The following is a 16,634-nucleotide window of genomic DNA, read 5'->3' as shown; positions in this document are numbered from 1 at the left end:
GCTTTCGTTCTTTTCTGCCTCCAAGCATTCTAAAAGTCAACATTGGCTGGCCTTCCGCTCCTCTGGAGTCCTAGCTTTTGGGGCAAACGTTCAGGAATAGTTATTTTCCTTTTGCTCAGCTCCATACAACTTAGATAGCATTGAGCCTCTTCACCTCACAAGTCCCATCTTTGCCATCTTCAATAGGATATTTCCTTTCCTATGAGAATAAGGAGCCAGCTTTTGGTGATCGTAGATCACTAGTTGTTGAAATATTTGCAGAAGAAGAGAAAAATAAGAGAGAGAAAGAAAAGTGATTTCATTTCTCTATTTCATTACATTCGATATATCTCGGGAGTTATATATACTTATGTATAGACTCCATATAAAAAAAATAATGTAGGCTGATATATAATCATAATAACAAAGAAAAATATTATGGGTGATACAGATTATTATGTGATCCCTAAAATCACTCGAAGAAAATCTTGCCAATAAAGAAAAATAATATAGGTTGATACATGATCATGCTAATAAAAAAAATAATAAGGATGATGCAGGTTGTTACGTGTCACTAAAATTATGCTAACATCCTCCCTCAAACTCGAAATGGTACTGTAGATGCAAATTTGAGTTTGAAAACTAGATTACGAATACATCCAGAAACTCAGGTACTAGATCAAGAGTTAAAGTAGCAGCTCAAAAACTGACGTGATAGACTCAGAGCTGACATAGCAACTCAAAAGCTGATGTGGTGGTACATCAAGAATTGATGTGGCAGAACATGAGCTATTATAGCAGCTCAGAAGCTGATGCAGCAGATTAGAAGTTGACATAACAACTCAGAAGATGATATGACAGACTGATGTGTCAAGCTGATGTGAGAATATAGAGAATTTGATATGGCAGAACAAAAACTAACATCGTAGCTTAAAAACTGATGTGGCAAATCAGAAAGCTAACATAACAAACTGATGTATTTGACAATACTAACGTAGCTCATTGATGTGGTAGACTAATGCGTCCACCAACATGACTGACTAACATAGCAAACTATTGTTTGTCGATGTCTCTAACTGACATGACATATTAATGTGTCTACCAATGTGGCTAATTAACTTGTTTGATGATGTGGCAATGAGAAGATACATGAAAGATGACAGTTGCAGTGAAGACAGAGCTCAGAGAGAAGGCAACCGAAGGTTGACGATCCTCGTAGACAAAGGCACTATGGAAAAGAAGCAAAAGACGTCGAACTTGATAGTGAAAGAACTGGAGGCAGCAAATAAAACTAGAGATGAAGAGAATGGGGTTGAGCAACGGTGAGGAGAAACGACTGAAGATCTGAAGCTGAGAAGAAAAGTAATGGAGATGAGCTACAGATCCATTAGAAAATAGAAGATCTTCGAGTATTAATCCACAAAAAATAGATGATATATAGATCTACTAAGGAGTATGAGATCTTTGAATGTTGATTCACTAGAAAATAGAAAATCTGCGAAAAAATAGAGAAGCTGCGAATCTACCAGAAATAAAAGATTTTGGGTGTTAATTTACGAGGAAACAGATATCAATAGATGGGTAATGGGGTCTTTAAAGCTTCTATACATCACAATGATGACCACAACAAAGACAGAAGAGATGGTGGCAGTAGATTAGGTGATCGATGGCTCTGATACTATTTTAAAATATTTATAAAAAATGAGAAAAACAAGAGAAAAAGAGAGAAAGAAAAGTAATTTTATTTTTCTATTTTATTACTTTCCGTACATCTCAAGGATTATATATATTCGTGTACAAAACTTCATATAAGGAAAATAATATAGGCTGATATATGATCACGCTAACAAAAAAAAAATATTATAGATGGTACAAGTTGTTATACGATCTCTAAAAACATTCTAACAAGATTTTGCTAATAAAAAAATAATATAAGTTGATACAGAATCATGCTAACAAAAAACAATAATATGGGCGATGTAGATTATTACATGATCGCTAAAATTATGCTAACACCAGTAATTCTTATCCCAGAATAATCTAATCCCCGATGATTTAAGATCATCGTGTTTAATATGCTATATTTCGGTGATTAAAGATTCCAGATATCCATGAGTAACATATTTAATATTTTGTAAAAATGCAAAATCATTGACCATATAATACTAAAACTATCTATTTGTATATTTCATATTAATACATTTCATAAAAATATATTTATTAGTCCTATAAATTATTAATCATATAAAAATATATTATTTTTATTATAGAATTAATATTTTCATTCATACTTATAATATATGGTCCCACTTAGTTATGTATGAATTTTACATGCATTATTGACAAATTAGGAGAAAAATAAAAAATATTGAACTACCAGAAAGTAGGGGTGGCAATCGGGTCGGGTCGGACATAAACGGGTCGGGTCAAATGTTAAACGGATCAGAAAAGTATAAATCTGAACCCGACCTGTTTATTAAACAGGTCATAAAGTACAAACCCGAACCCGACCTGTTTATTAAATAGGTAACCCGGTCCGACCCGTTTAACCTGTTTAATAAACAGATCAATTAAACATTTAAACGGGTCGGGTTTTCTTCTCTGACCCGTTTAACCAAATAGAGAGAGAGAGAGAGAGATGAGAGGCCAGGAGGGTGGGCTGGTCACCCTGTCGTCGATCTCGGCCGCCGATGGGGTTGCTTCTAGCGAGAGAGAGAGAGAGGTGGGGGATTCGACAAAGAGAGAGAAAGAGAGGTGGGGGTTCGACGGAGAGGTGAGACTGTGGTCTGTAGGAGGGTTCGACGGAGAGAGAGAGAGGTGGGACTGTGGGAGGGTTCGACAGAGGAGAGAGAGAGGTGGGACTGTGGGAGGGTTCGACGGAGAGAGAGAGAGAGGTGGGACTGTGGGAGGGTTCGACGGAGAGAGAGAGGTGGGACTGTGGTCTGTGCCTCTGTGGGAGGGTTCGACGGAGAGAGAGGGTGAGGCCGAGATCGACGACAACGGAGATGGAAAGATCGAGTTCGGCAAGGCAGTGATTCGAGAGCAAGGTCCGCCGCCACCGCCGCTGGAGCCATGGCCTTCTTTCCCATCTCTTCCTCTCTCCACTCCCTTGACGTGTGGTCCCTGATCTTCCGAGGACCTGAGCGAGGCGGTGACTCTGCGAGGGTCTTGAGGGAAGACGGGAGAGGAAGAGGGAAGCCTGAATCGGTGAATCCCAGATCGAGTGATCGATTCGTGCCCTCGCAGGCTCGCGGTGAAATCGGGCCGAAGGCCATGCAGGCCCATGCGGTCATGCGGCAGAAAGTTGGGCCGCCTTGAGCCTTTGTCTCTTGGCCCTTATCTACCATCAGCCCAATAGATTATACGGGTTAAACGGGTCGGACGTCTAAAATCCGTATCCGACCCAATTAATAAACAAGTTAAACAGGTCAACCTGTTTATGACCCGAACCTGTTTAGGTCAAACCCAAATCTGTTTATGGCGGGTTGAACCCAGATCGGGTTGGCGGGTTGGGTCATATTTTGCCCAGAAAGAGATCGACGGATGAAACCACAAACAAAAGTAATTAAATTTGCAAGAAGCCTCGAACCTGCACCAGTTTCCTCTACGGCATGGGGCTTAACCAACCGAGCCAGCGATCAAAGGGATCTTTTTGGTTTAAATAGTTTCCTAAATTATATTATAACAAAAATGAAATATCCGTCTTCCCCATCCTTTCCCCGCGACCCTCGCCCCTTTGTCGTCTCTCTACCTTTCCCTCGCCACCCTCCTTTCTCTCCTTGTCCTCTTTTCAACATGCAGTGTGCATGGCCATTAGAGACTTGAGGTGATTGGGAATGGAAAACCTCACAGCCAGCGAAATAGCCGGGTTTGGAGTCGGCGCGCTGCTGCTCTGCGCCACCATCGCCGCCCCTAGAGTGGATGCCTTCATCTCCTCCTCTCAAAGAAGGTCTCTCTTTCTCTCTCTCTAAAAGGAGTTCCCTTTCCATCTAATTGTACTTGTGAACATGATTTCTTGCATCCTTGTTGTCATGAAAAAGAGTAAATTTGCCCAACAAGTGCTGTAGGGCATGAATAAATGTTTGGCTTCCTGGTCCTATTTATGCACCTGCCTATCCATTTTACTATCGGTGTTCAGGCTTGCAAGCTAGGTGGGTTGGTTTGGGTTCTGGTACCATCCAATCCTGATTCATGTCTGAATTGAGTAGGAAATGACTCAGAGATCCAATAACATATCAGCTTTGCATTTTTGAGTTGGTTTGTTTACAGCTCGGGTCGCAGATCCAATTCAATTCATATTTTTGAGTTGTTCGAGATTGGAAATGGATTTGTTTACTGGTGATGAAGAAAATACCATTTACGGTGAAATGCTTTGTCTCCTCAGTATTAATGACCAATATAACCAAGTACCCTGTATATTGTTCTGATAGTGATTTCATGACCCATTGGCTTAATTTCATTTCTTTTTTTTGCTAAAAATTTCATTTTACTCATAAGTACATGTGGAAGCGGAACCACATAAGTAGGCAGCATTGATCTCAACAGTTGTTTGTTTACCTCATCTTTTCTATGTATACACTCTTCGATGCCTTTCAATATATTTGAAGCGGGAAAAGCACCACAAGTATTTGTGTGAGCAGCCATCTACTACATAGCTGCAGAAACCAGGCTACAAGTCTACAACTATACATGCATCATTAAATAAAGTTCTTTACTTAACATGTTTCCTTGATTTCCTATTTTGGAGTGCTTTTTTGCAGTTCTCTGGGAATGTGCAAGAGATGTGGTGATCTGAGGATGATAGCTTGCTCACAATGCAAAGGAGTGGGTTCGGTCAAAAAAGGAGGGCCCTTTGGTTTCAGCATGCTTTATGATTTTTTTGAGCCACCTGGAGATGGAAGTATGCCAAAACAGTTGATACCATGTAAGAAATGTCAATCTAACGGGCGCATGCAATGTCCTGATTGCTCCAGGTTTTCATTAATTTATCAACGGAGTGACCCTGAAAGCTAAGGTCTTCTTCTTGTTCCTCTTAGACTTGTGAACATCTACGCGTACTTTCTTCTCTCTAGAAAAAATGTTCTATGCTTTTTCGATGTATTACTAAGCTTAAACGTTTGTAGTTGAGCAACTCCATTTATGTTATGGTAAATTATGTCTAACACAATTTTTGGAAGTGGTAAAGTTCGACATACTGAGTATCGGTACGGTCGGTACCACATACTAGATCGGTACCAGTAGGATACAGTACGTCCGATACAGTATCTGGTACTGACTGGCACGACAAACCTTGGTCAGATTTGTATGCATATCTAAGGTCTCATTCAGCAAGAGGAAAAAGAAAAAGAGATTAGTGAATACATCAGAAAAAACAATGATATAACTAAGAAATATATTAGCTTTTTAATATTATAAAACTGAAAATGTATCGAGGTGTTTTGTCTTCTATATAAATATAACAAAGCACCACTTTCTTGGTGCTAAATTATTAATAAGTTATTTGCATCGAAAAACAATAAAAATTAAAAATCCCAATCTTGATTTCACAAGTTTTAATACTTTTAACTTGTTTATGTGTTCATCAAAATGTGCAGCATTAGTAAATTGATGCTTGCAAGATCTTAAAGAGCGGTGATACATACAAAAATGCAAATCTGAAATATATGGTGGTTTGTTAGCTACATATAGTTAGAATTAAAGCATTTAGCATCAAGAGTGACCAAAAGAAACATTGGCAAGCCATATAGAATATTATCATTTAAATGCTTAAAAAACAAAAATAAAAGTTTATTGTTGTCTGTTTTGCTAAAATTTTGTTATCAAAGTACATGTTTCATGCTCCAAAATTAGCTGAAGGAAACAAGAGACAAAGCACATCATGAAGTTTTGCAATACCTCCATCCTTGACCAAGATCCAAGAGCAAAAGAAGCTCATATATAATGTTGCATGCTGGACTTACTACTGGAAGCATTCGGCTCTCCATCAACCTTTAAAATAACAATCAAAAGTGTTCGTAAGTATCCGAGCCAACACATTTCAACTTGCTGAAATGTTAATATGGACACTTTGAATTAGGTGAGAGTCCAGGTATTTCTGGCTTGCCTTCTCAGGACCTAACCACAACTTGGGCCCAGAAAATAAAATAATCAAAATTATTTATGGTTAAGGGACCTATGCATGAATCTTTGCCCTAAACTATAGAAGAAATTTCTGAAACAACTGAGTTGAAAATTCAAAATGCATGATAAGGGCATCATCTACCAGTTGACAAAGTATGATAACAGAATATCTCAGAATGAAGAGCAGCATGTGTCTCTAATATATGCCATGAACAGTTCACATTCCATAAACTAACAATGAAACTTGAATGTCCTATAGATAATGAGAATAAATATATGATAAAAGAAAGATATTCCTCCATGCTTGACCTTTTTCAGGACATTTGCACATCACTCTCTCTCTCTCTCTCTCTCTCTCTCTCTCTCTCTCTTACAATAGATGCATGCTGAAAAAATAAAATGCAAGACAAGGTAATGTAACAGAATCTTTCTATAATATATATTCTTGTCCAATTATTGGTTCTCTGTCAACACAATTTTGATATTTCCAACCTTTCAGGAAAGAACAACAATTCTGCTTGTCTAATACCCCCACCAACAAATGCCCAAGAACAAAAACATGGAAACTGTATCCGTCAGCAAAATATAGTTCCCAATCCGTTTGGTTCACCAAAAAGTGTATCAATCTGGAAAACATTTTTTTCTATACTTCAAAGAAAACTGAACTTTCATCGCCACCGAGAACCTCTAGAAAATGAAATATAGAATCAAAGACCCTTTTTAAGAAAGAAAATAAGCACCTCTTCTTTATTTTTCATTTTCTTTTTCCTAATATTTAAAAACTTTTTTTCAGCCAATCATCCAAGCATGCCCTAAAAAAGATTTTTATTTTATTTTCTTTTTTTCCCCAGGCTTCCTTGCAACCAAAGATACCCATATATTAGGTTCTCCAATAATCTACATATCATACGCACAGCTGATCCTTGGACTACTACAAAGCTAATGAAAAACACATATCAGTAAGTACAACATAGTGAGTGCAACCAACCAAAGGCATCTTGAATTCACCATCCCTATCATACTTAGTTATCCACATGCACGACCATCAACTCATACCTATTAGCATGCATGTATTTGGAGTAATGAATTGTTAAACACAAAGTTGTTCAGGCATGGACATGGATATGAGAACTGGATCCAGATAGATAACCCAAAATCTGAGTCAACAAGAGGAAAAAAAAGGAGTTATGGGAATACTAAATGCACTGGAAAAAAAGTAATCTTAATTAATAAATAAGTATACGTTTAAATATAGTTTAAAAAATAAATTAGTTAAAGATATTGTATCAAATGTATTATTTGTTAAGGTCTTCCAACATTCGCGTTCCTTATCCATATTACCTAATTAGCTTAAGAATTTTAGGAAAATGATATTTTTGCAAAGTTATTTTTGTATCTGCATTCTTGACCAATCTCGAAAGTGAACAAAAGCTTACTTTTAACATTACTATACTGAATTTCAATATTTTTTTAAAAAAAGTTCTATACTGAATTGAAGTCATGGTTGGAGTCCAACTCTCCACTGATTTTTAAAGCTGCAATTAAAAAACTTATATGTAAGTATCCATATCTGACGCATACTCTATGTATGCTTCTAGCCCATAATCCTAAATTGACACTTATATGGTACTCTATGAATTATAGGAAATAACTTTGATTCTCAACATCAATAACAAAGGATACTTATTGAGAATTTGTATATATAGAACATTGCTTTTGCTGATGCAAAGCACTATTCATATTATGGAAAAAGATGAAACGATTAAAATTGTAAGAAAGGGATAAGAGATAGGAATTTGTACTTGAGAAAATCAAAGAACATCCAGCAATCATTTAAAATAGCTCCAGTTATCTACTCTTCCTATATTCAACCATGTTCAGAAGTTTTAACTCAGAGATAAGATATGGACTAATAGGTTTTTTTCTATGTAAAGGGGAAAAAAATTGACCATACATTCATACCGGCTTAATCATGGCATTCGCAAATCCATCATGGCTGCAATCAGTAGAATTAAAATCACACTGCGACTTTGTGATCTCCAATGCATCTTCATCCTTGTAAGTCAGCTGACCATTAGCTCTTGACTTATCGATACTGCAATCTTGTGCAAGGCCTGAAGAATCAAGCACCTTTTGTCCAATCACATCTGTATCCATCCTTTTGTTACCAATGCCATTGCTCAATATCCGATCATAAATAGGATTAAAGCTATGGTTCTGTTTGTCTGAGCTTCCAAAGTCTGAGAACTTTGGGTCTTTTTTAGCACCTATTGGAATAGGCATCATGCTCCCACCAAGGGAACCGACTTTGCCATGTACATCATTTCCTATCACTGAATCGTGCATGGGTGCCACTGTAACATGGATGGAAGGTTGACAACAAATATCACCATTCATATTTGAGATAATTGGAGAAACACGGCCTCCAATGTTGTTGGTAGAAGAACAGTTATTACTAAAAGGAGAACATATAGGCAAAGTGCTTGCACAAAGATCAGTTGATGAAAGAACATCTTGCCAAGTGTTGTAATACCCCTAAAAAAAAAAAAGAGAGAGAGAGAGGGGTGGACGGGCCGGCCCGAAAAGACCGGGCCCATCCACCATATACGATCGTGCCTAGGGCACGATCGTGGGAGAAGAAACAAAAAAAAAAGGGAGGCGGTGGCGTCCGGCGTGAGGTCGATCGCCGGAGGAGACGAGCACCGGAGAGGAGATCCGGCCGGCCGCAAAGCGACCTCTTCCCTTCGTGAAGACTCCTCACAAATCGGGCGAAGAAGCTTAGGGATCCGAAGGTCTTCCTCTCCGATTTTGTCGCCGGAAAGGCCGCCGGAGCACCTCCATCGGACCGAGGTAAGCGTGGCTTCTTCCTTGCGTTTCATTGCTTGGTTTTTGGGTCGTGTGGGAGGGGTTTTTGGCCGGTGAATCGTCGGAGAAGAGCCCGAAACAGGGTACCCCTGTTTCGGCCTCTTCTTTCAAGTTTTTGGCCGCCGCCGGCCGCCGGGATGGCCGAGATGCATGGCGGTGGGGCTGGTCGGGTTCGTATGAAGGTCGGAGAGGGTTTTCTAGGATGTGTATGTGATGAGGGAGGGTGGATCCGAGGTCCTCTTCCTCGGGATCCCATCCTCTCCTCCTCTTCCCCTCGTCGGATGGCCACCGGCGGCGACGACGGTGGCGGTCGTGGGCCACCGTGGCTGCTGTCGGGTGGGGGGGGAGCCAAGCCACCATCACGGTGGTTTTTCTGTGGATGAATGGAGGAAGGGGGAGGGGACCCTGTGTCAGTTTTGGGGGAAGAAGAAGAAGAAGGAGAAGAAACTTCTTCTTCTCTCCCTCTCTTGGTCGACCACCGTCGCCGGCGACTGCAACAGTGGCGGCCGGCGATGGTTCGGCCAGTGGTGATGTCGGGTTGGGGAAGGAGAGGGCACAGCCACCATGGTTGTTACCCTTGGATCAAAAAGGATTTGAGGGAGGGAGATGTATTTCCAACCATGAAGAGAGAGGGATCATCCCTTTCTTTTGGTCTCTTCACCGGGACCGGCCATCATCGCTGGTGTGGCAGCGGCCACGGCTGGCGACGACATAGACCGGTGGTACAGGGTGGGAGTCGGGCCACCCCGACTGCCCTAGATTTGAGGGATTGAGATGTTTGGGGACCTGGTGATGGACCCCATAGTAGATATGAATTATGGTTTAGAATATTTAAATATTAAATAATTTAGTTGTGATTTATAATTGATGTTGTAGAGGAAGAGTCGGCGGAGCCAGGAGGTTTGATCAGGGGACTCAGCACCCCAGCGCGTAGGTTGTGATTCGGACCGTATTTGAGTCAGTCTACAATTTCGGTAAGGATCCTTGTACGCCAATCCTGCATGATATAATATTTTTATACTTAGATATGTATGATATGCTATAATCCAGATAAATCGAAAATAGTTTTATACTAAATTATATTTTGATCGTGTTGGCTTGTGGTTGATATTATGATCGTATTCGCTTGTGGTTGGTATTATGATGGATGCATGCATGCGCATAACTTACACCTACATAATTGGACTGATGGATGTGGTGCACTAAACTAACTATGTGATATTGGTTGCCCCGTCACGGGCTGGAAACGTGACCGTGGTTAGTTTAAAGCCGGAAATAAATATAAAAGAATTGATGTGTGGATGTAAACTGGATTGTATGAAAAGGGACTTTGGGTTTATCTTGTTATTATGGCAGGCCCCGTCACAGGCTGAAAAATGTGGTACTTTGGTAGGCCCCCTCACAGGCTAGAAATGTGGAACTATAATGTGCAGGCCCCGCCACAGGCTAGAAATGTGGAACTATAATGTGCAGGCCCTGCCACAGGCTGAAAATGTGATAATTTGGTTGCCCCACCACAGGCTGAGAAATGTGACTGAGATTTGACCCAAAGTCGGAAAGATAATTAATCCGGATCAAGTTGATATAGAATGAAAAGAAAAAGCATTGAAAACATTAATGAAGATTTATGAGCTATCGTATGCTATATCATTCTTGCGTGGTTGGATTTTCATTGATATTTGACGTACATACTTATATTGATTATTTGAGCCTTTTGATAGCCGGTTTATGATTTCATGAAATGTACATCGATTTGTCGTGGTTTTCGAATTCATATTATTATTGTGTTGGTATGGATGTGTAGGGATTCTTACTGGGCTGTAAAGCTCACCCCCTTTTTCTTCTTTTTCTTTATCAGAGTTGCAGGATGCATAGTTTTGGATGGGATGGGCGCAGAGTGCGAACATCAGAGTCATTAGTTAGTCAGTTTATTTGTCCTTCTTTGATGTCGATGAACATTTGAAGATCTTGTAATTGAACTAATTTGTTTATTTGGATATGTCGGACTTGTCTATTTGAATTATTAAATTAATCGTGGATTTATTGGAATTTTGTTAAACATAGGCCTTGCATGATCTTTAGGGCACTGCTCTAGGGCTCATGCGGCCGGTCGCGTGCCGGACCCGGGTGCTGGGTTCGGAGCGTGACAGAGTGGTATCAGAGCTTAAGGTTAAGGTATCCTAGGGTTTATGTTCAGGTGAGTATCAGTGGAGAATTATGATCGAAAAACTATCAGAGATTTGGTTTATAATCACCTGAGATTGTAACAAGAATGATATTATAATCTAAGATTTAAGACCACTAGGGACTGTGGCCTTAGTGGCATTAAAGTTTGAGGTTTAAGATTATTGGAAAATGTGACCAGTTGGAATCTGAGCATATGTTTAAGATCACTAGGGATCGTGACAGAAATATATCATAGCTTAAGGTTATGACCACTTAGGACATGACAATTAAATTCAGTGCTTAAGCTGTAAGATCATTGGGCATTGTGATAAAATGTATGCATCGGTTTGGTTTTCGATGCATACGGAAGGATAGTATAAATTGTCTTTGATCATGATAAGAGAGGTTTGACCTAAGATAAGTGTAGGTCAACAATGGCATATCGAGTATACCATGTTCAGATATTATTTAAATGATTTGAAAGTTCAAATTTGATGGGAGTTTTAATGTGATCATACTTTTGGTTTTGCTGCTAATTATTAGAGTGGGATTTGTACGTTGATTTAGTTTTGGAGGAAGCTAAGAAGATTTCATAATATTGAAAGGAACGTTCTTCGAAGTTGAAAATGTATGTGGATTATATCTGGTGTTGGCATGTTGGATATTGCAAATAGGTCTATTTCCTATGGATGTATTTGATTATTTTGAGGCCATAGAGTATGCATATTGATGGGAGAATTCTAATTATTTGAATTCTCATGTTTGGATTGGGCTACTGGATTTTACTTATAATTGTAGAAGACTATTTGATGTGTTAATTTAAAACTCAAGCCTAGGTTTAAGATTTGAGTAGGGATCTTTTGTCATTGTTGAGGAAGCCACTAATAAATGTCATATTGAGTAGAGACTTCGGTCATGAGATGCTTACATGAATTATCATATATAGCATTACTGATGGATGTTAAGAATCTTGGTGAAGGAAGATCTGGAGATCGATCGAGTTAAATTCTAATCATAGTGTATTGGCTCAATGACTTCTAACCCATTGAGTTTGAGGTAAATTCTGTTGGAAGGAACATCAATGTAGATTTTTTTAATTAAATTGCAAAGGGAATACAAGAATTACCCCCTTTAAATTAAACGTAGATATTTTGGATTCTAAAAAGGTTGTGGAGATCACATAGTGACCTTAAACTTGACTAAAGGATCGGGGGTTAGTTATGGTATGTACACTCTATATAAATTGAGGACAAAAAGATCTAGAGGTTTTGCTCTAGTTCTACTTGGAAATTTGAAATTTGGAGTTTCTTAGTCTCAATGCAAAGTGATACTCTAATCAGAAATCATTTTATGACTTTAGAGAATTAAATGAATTAAATCAGAGTGTGCAGCGGAAGTGTGGTGGTTTGACTTATTTTGAAACTGGTTAAGATCATTAATATTTGATCTAAAAGGCATTACGATGGAATACTTGAGTTAGCTTCAGGAGAATGTTGTTGATTCTATGGATGATCTAAAGGTAGCTATATAATTTTCACCAGTGGATTCTTCTATTGTTGACAACTTTTGGAAGAATCTTGGGCATGTTAAATTTAGCATTTATGGTTGATGATTCCTTGGTTGGTCTAAGACTTGGAATGTTTTAACATGGATCTCTTATTTGTTGGAATGATATGGGAGAAAGAAAAGAAAAATGATTATAGAATATTAGGAGCATTTGATACTAAAGATTTCTCCTATTTCTGTCAAGCCAATTATGATCTCTGGGTAGAATTAAGAGAAATTAATTTCTTTGGGATATAATTATGGCATTTTAATCCAAGGTTGGGAGTTTGGAATTCTTTTGAAGGAGATCAAAAGAACTTACTATGTGTGGTAAATAGAAAGGATCAAGTTTTGAGATGATGTAATTTTTGTATGTCAAAATCTTGTGGGTAGGTACTCCGAGAGGGAGACTATTTGAAATCTCAGGGATGATATAATGGATGCAATTTTTTTTAAAAAATTTGAGGCTTCAAGTAAGTTAATTTCGAGGACGAAATTTTTTTTAAGGGGGAGAGTATGTAATACCCCTAAAAAAAAAAAAAAAAAGAGAGAGAGAGAGAGGGGTGGACGGGCCGGCCCGAAAAGACCGGGCCCATCCACCATATACGATCGTGCCTAGGGCACGATCGTGGGAGAAGAAACAAAAAAAAAAAGGGAGGCGGCGGCGTCCGGCGTGAGGTCGATCGCCGGAGGAGACGAGCACCGGAGAGGAGATCCGGCCGGCCGCAAAGCGACCTCTTCCCTTCGTGAAGACTCCTCACAAATCGGGCGAAGAAGCTTAGGGATCCGAAGGTCTTCCTCTCCGATTTTGTCGCCGGAAAGGCCGCCGGAGCACCCCCATCGGACCGAGGTAAGCGTGGCTTCTTCCTTGCGTTTCATTGCTTGGTTTTTGGGTCGTGTGGGAGGGGTTTTTGGCCGGTGAATCGTCGGAGAAGAGCCCGAAACAGGGTACCCCTGTTTCGGCCTCTTCTTTCAAGTTTTTGGCCGCCGCCGGCCGCCGGGATGGCCGAGATGCATGGCGGTGGGGCTGGTCGGGTTCGTATGAAGGTCGGAGAGGATTTTCTAGGATGTGTATGTGATGAGGGAGGGTGGATCCGAGGTCCTCTTCCTCGGGATCCCATCCTCTCCTCCTCTTCCCCTCGTCGGATGGCCACCGGCGACGACGACGGTGGCGGTCGTGGGCCACCGTGGCTGCTGTCGGGTGGGGGGGGAGCCAAGCCACCATCACGGTGGTTTTTCTGTGGATGAATGGAGGAAGGGGGAGGGGACCCTGTGTCAGTTTTGGGGGAAGAAGAAGAAGAAGGAGAAGAAACTTCTTCTTCTCTCCCTCTCTTGGTCGACCACCATCGCCGGCGACTGCAACAGTAGCGGCCGGCGATGGTTCGGCCAGTGGTGATGTCGGGTTGGGGAAGGAGAGGGCACAGCCACCATGGTTGTTGCCCTTGGATCAAAAAGGATTTGAGGGAGGGAGATGTATTTCCAACCATGAAGAGAGAGGGATCATCCCTTTCTTTTGGTCTCTTCACCGGGACCGGCCATCATCGCTGGTGTGGCAGCGGCCACGGCTGGCGACGACATAGACCGGTGGTACAGGGTGGGAGTCGGGCCACCCCGACTGCCCTAGATTTGAGGGATTGAGATGTTTGGGGACCTGGTGATGGACGCCATAGTAGATATGAATTATGGTTTAGAATATTTAAATATTAAATAATTTAGTTGTGATTTATAATTGATGTTGTAGAGGAAGAGTCGGCGGAGCCAGGAGGTTTGATCAGGGGACTCAGCACCCCAGCGCGTAGGTTGTGATTCGGACCGTATTTGAGTCAGTCTACAATTTCGGTAAGGATCCTTGTACGCCAATCCTGCATGATATAATATTTTTATACTTAGATATGTATGATATGCTATAATCCAGATAAATCGAAAATAGTTTTATACTAAATTATATTTTGATCGTGTTGGCTTGTGGTTGATATTATGATCGTATTCGCTTGTGGTTGGTATTATGATGGATGCATGCATGCGCATAACTTACACCTACATAATTGGACTGATGGATGTGGTGCACTAAACTAACTATGTGATATTGGTTGCCCCGTCACGGGCTGGAAACGTGACCGTGGTTAGTTTAAAGCCGGAAATAAATATAAAGGAATTGATGTGTGGATGTAAACTGGATTGTATGAAAAGGGACTTTGGGTTTATCTTGTTATTATGGCAGGCCCCGTCACAGGCTGAAAAATGTGGTACTTTGGTAGGCCCCCTCACAGGCTAGAAATGTGGAACTATAATGTGCAGGCCCCGCCACAGGCTGAAAATGTGATACTTTGGTAGGCCCCCTCACAAGCTAGAAATGTGGAACTATAATGTGCAGGCCCCGCCACAGGCTGAAAATGTGATACTTTGGTAGGCCCCCTCACAGGCTAGAAATGTGGAACTATAATGTGCAGGCCCCGCCACAGGCTGAAAATGTGATAATTTGGTTGCCCCACCACAGGCTGAGAAATGTGACTGAGATTTGACCCAAAGTCGGAAAGATAATTAATCCGGATCAAGTTAATATAGAATGAAAAGAAAAAGCATTGAAAACATTAATGAAGATTTATGAGCTATCGTATGCTATATCATTCTTGCGTGGTTGGATTTTCATTGATATTTGACGTACATACTTATATTGATTATTTGAGCCTTTTGATAGCCGGTTTATGATTTCATGAAATGTACATCGATTTGTCGTGGTTTTCGAATTCATATTATTATTGTGTTGGTATGGATGTGTAGGGATTCTTACTGGGCTGTAAAGCTCACCCCTTTTTCTTCTTTTTCTTTATCAGAGTTGCAGGATGCATAGTTTTGGATGGGATGGGCGCAGAGTGCGAACATCAGAGTCATTAGTTAGTCAGTTTATTTGTCCTTCTTTGATGTCGATGAACATTTGAAGATCTTGTAATTGAACTAATTTGTTTATTTGGATATGTCGGACTTGTCTATTTGAATTATTAAATTAATCGTGGATTTATTGGAATTTTGTTAAACATAGGCCTTGCATGATCTTTAGGGCACTGCTCTAGGGCTCATGCGGCCGGTCGCGTGCCGGACCCGGGTGCTGGGTTCGGGGCGTGACAAGTGTCATCACATCTAACAAGATCAGGAAAGTAAGAAGAGTCCCCAAAACAAAACTCAAAAGGGTCTGAGCTAGAGGAAGGCATTCTAACAGAAGAATAATTGCCCGATCCCCCAGCGTGTGTCTGCTCCTTATTTGCTTGTATTGACAAAGCATTGTTTGTCATATTAGCAAAAGTGCTGCTGAAAACACCATTGGCCAGTCCACTGCCAGATAAACCAGAAGGCAATATATTGTTTGCTTCCTGCACTACCTTGGGTTGTTGCAGCTGATCTGGTCCCATAGAAGTTGGCATCCCCTGAAGTGAATTTCCTTGATGGTTTCCAAGTAGACTAATGCCCTGAAGCTTCCTGAGATCATTAATAGGATAGCTTCTGTTGTTCTGGGTGCAGCCAAGTTGAACATTCTGAGAAGGTACCAACCCATGCATTCCAAATGCAGGTGAACTATTCATTTTACCAGGTAAACCATTTGGTTGAAAAGATGCAAGAGTTGGTAGCTGTCCAGATCCCCTCAGTGCATGAAAATTACTAAAACCATCCAATGAACTCATATTAATATAGGAGTTTCTACCTCCTAAAACGGTGGCCATGTGAGTTTGCTGGTTTGCCACAGTACCGAGCCTTTTCAGGTAGAGCCTGTACTTCTGCAATCACAAGATGGAAGATTCAGCCAATTAGCTTCAGAGCAAGAAAACACACATGTAACGAACAAATGATGCTAGGCAGGACAAGGATGTATTTATAAAAGGCAGCCTGATTTGATTGTCTTAAACATTAGCAGTTTACCCTTGCTTAAACTATGGCCTGCACCTTCTCTAACCTTTTAAAAGGAA

The 16,634-nt window shown here is 40.5% G+C and overlaps 2 protein-coding genes and 1 long non-coding RNA gene across 3 annotated transcripts; 1 reads left to right on the top strand and 2 right to left on the bottom strand.

The window, feature by feature from the left end:
- The first annotated feature begins 3,670 nt into the window (after window positions 1-3,670).
- Window positions 3,671-5,076, top strand: LOC120106211. The gene is made up of 2 exons (XR_005508412.1): window positions 3,671-3,928; window positions 4,740-5,076. It is a non-coding gene; the product is annotated as an uncharacterized LOC120106211 (long non-coding RNA).
- Window positions 5,077-5,079: 3 nt separating this feature from the next.
- Window positions 5,080-8,583, bottom strand: LOC120106210. Its single transcript, XM_039119134.1, has 2 exons — window positions 8,062-8,583; window positions 5,080-5,967 (listed from the first exon to the last, which is right to left on the bottom strand). The coding sequence occupies exons 1-2, from the start codon at window positions 8,494-8,496 to the stop codon at window positions 5,911-5,913; spliced, it is 492 nt and encodes a 163-aa protein (XP_038975062.1). The 5' UTR covers window positions 8,497-8,583; the 3' UTR covers window positions 5,080-5,910.
- A 2,847-nt stretch (window positions 8,584-11,430) lies between these two features.
- LOC120106213 (two-component response regulator ORR24-like) lies at window positions 11,431-16,500 on the bottom strand. Its single transcript, XM_039119141.1, has 2 exons — window positions 15,800-16,500; window positions 11,431-11,435 (listed from the first exon to the last, which is right to left on the bottom strand). Exons 1-2 carry the CDS (start codon window positions 16,389-16,391, stop codon window positions 11,431-11,433), a joined length of 597 nt encoding a protein of 198 aa, XP_038975069.1. The 5' UTR covers window positions 16,392-16,500.
- Between the last annotated feature and the right edge of the window lie 134 nt (window positions 16,501-16,634).

The sequence above is a fragment of the Phoenix dactylifera genome, unplaced genomic scaffold (assembly GCF_009389715.1).
Source record: "Phoenix dactylifera cultivar Barhee BC4 unplaced genomic scaffold, palm_55x_up_171113_PBpolish2nd_filt_p 000490F, whole genome shotgun sequence".
In the NCBI taxonomy this organism is placed as follows: Eukaryota; Viridiplantae; Streptophyta; class Magnoliopsida; order Arecales; family Arecaceae; genus Phoenix; species Phoenix dactylifera.
Note: the sequence above shows the minus strand (reverse complement) of the source record. Positions and strands in the feature narration are given on the sequence as shown.

Excerpts from the sequence above, each read along its gene's own strand:
- LOC120106210 (XM_039119134.1), bottom strand. The coding sequence starts at position 8,496 with ATGAATGGTGATATTTGTTGTCAACCTTCCATCCATGTTACAGTGGCA. Across the intron at positions 5,968-8,061 it reads CGAATGCCATGATTAAGCCG|GTTGATGGAGAGCCGAATGC; the intron begins GTATGAATGTAT and ends GTTATTTTAAAG.
- LOC120106213 (XM_039119141.1), bottom strand. The coding sequence starts at position 16,391 with ATGGCCACCGTTTTAGGAGGTAGAAACTCCTATATTAATATGAGTTCA.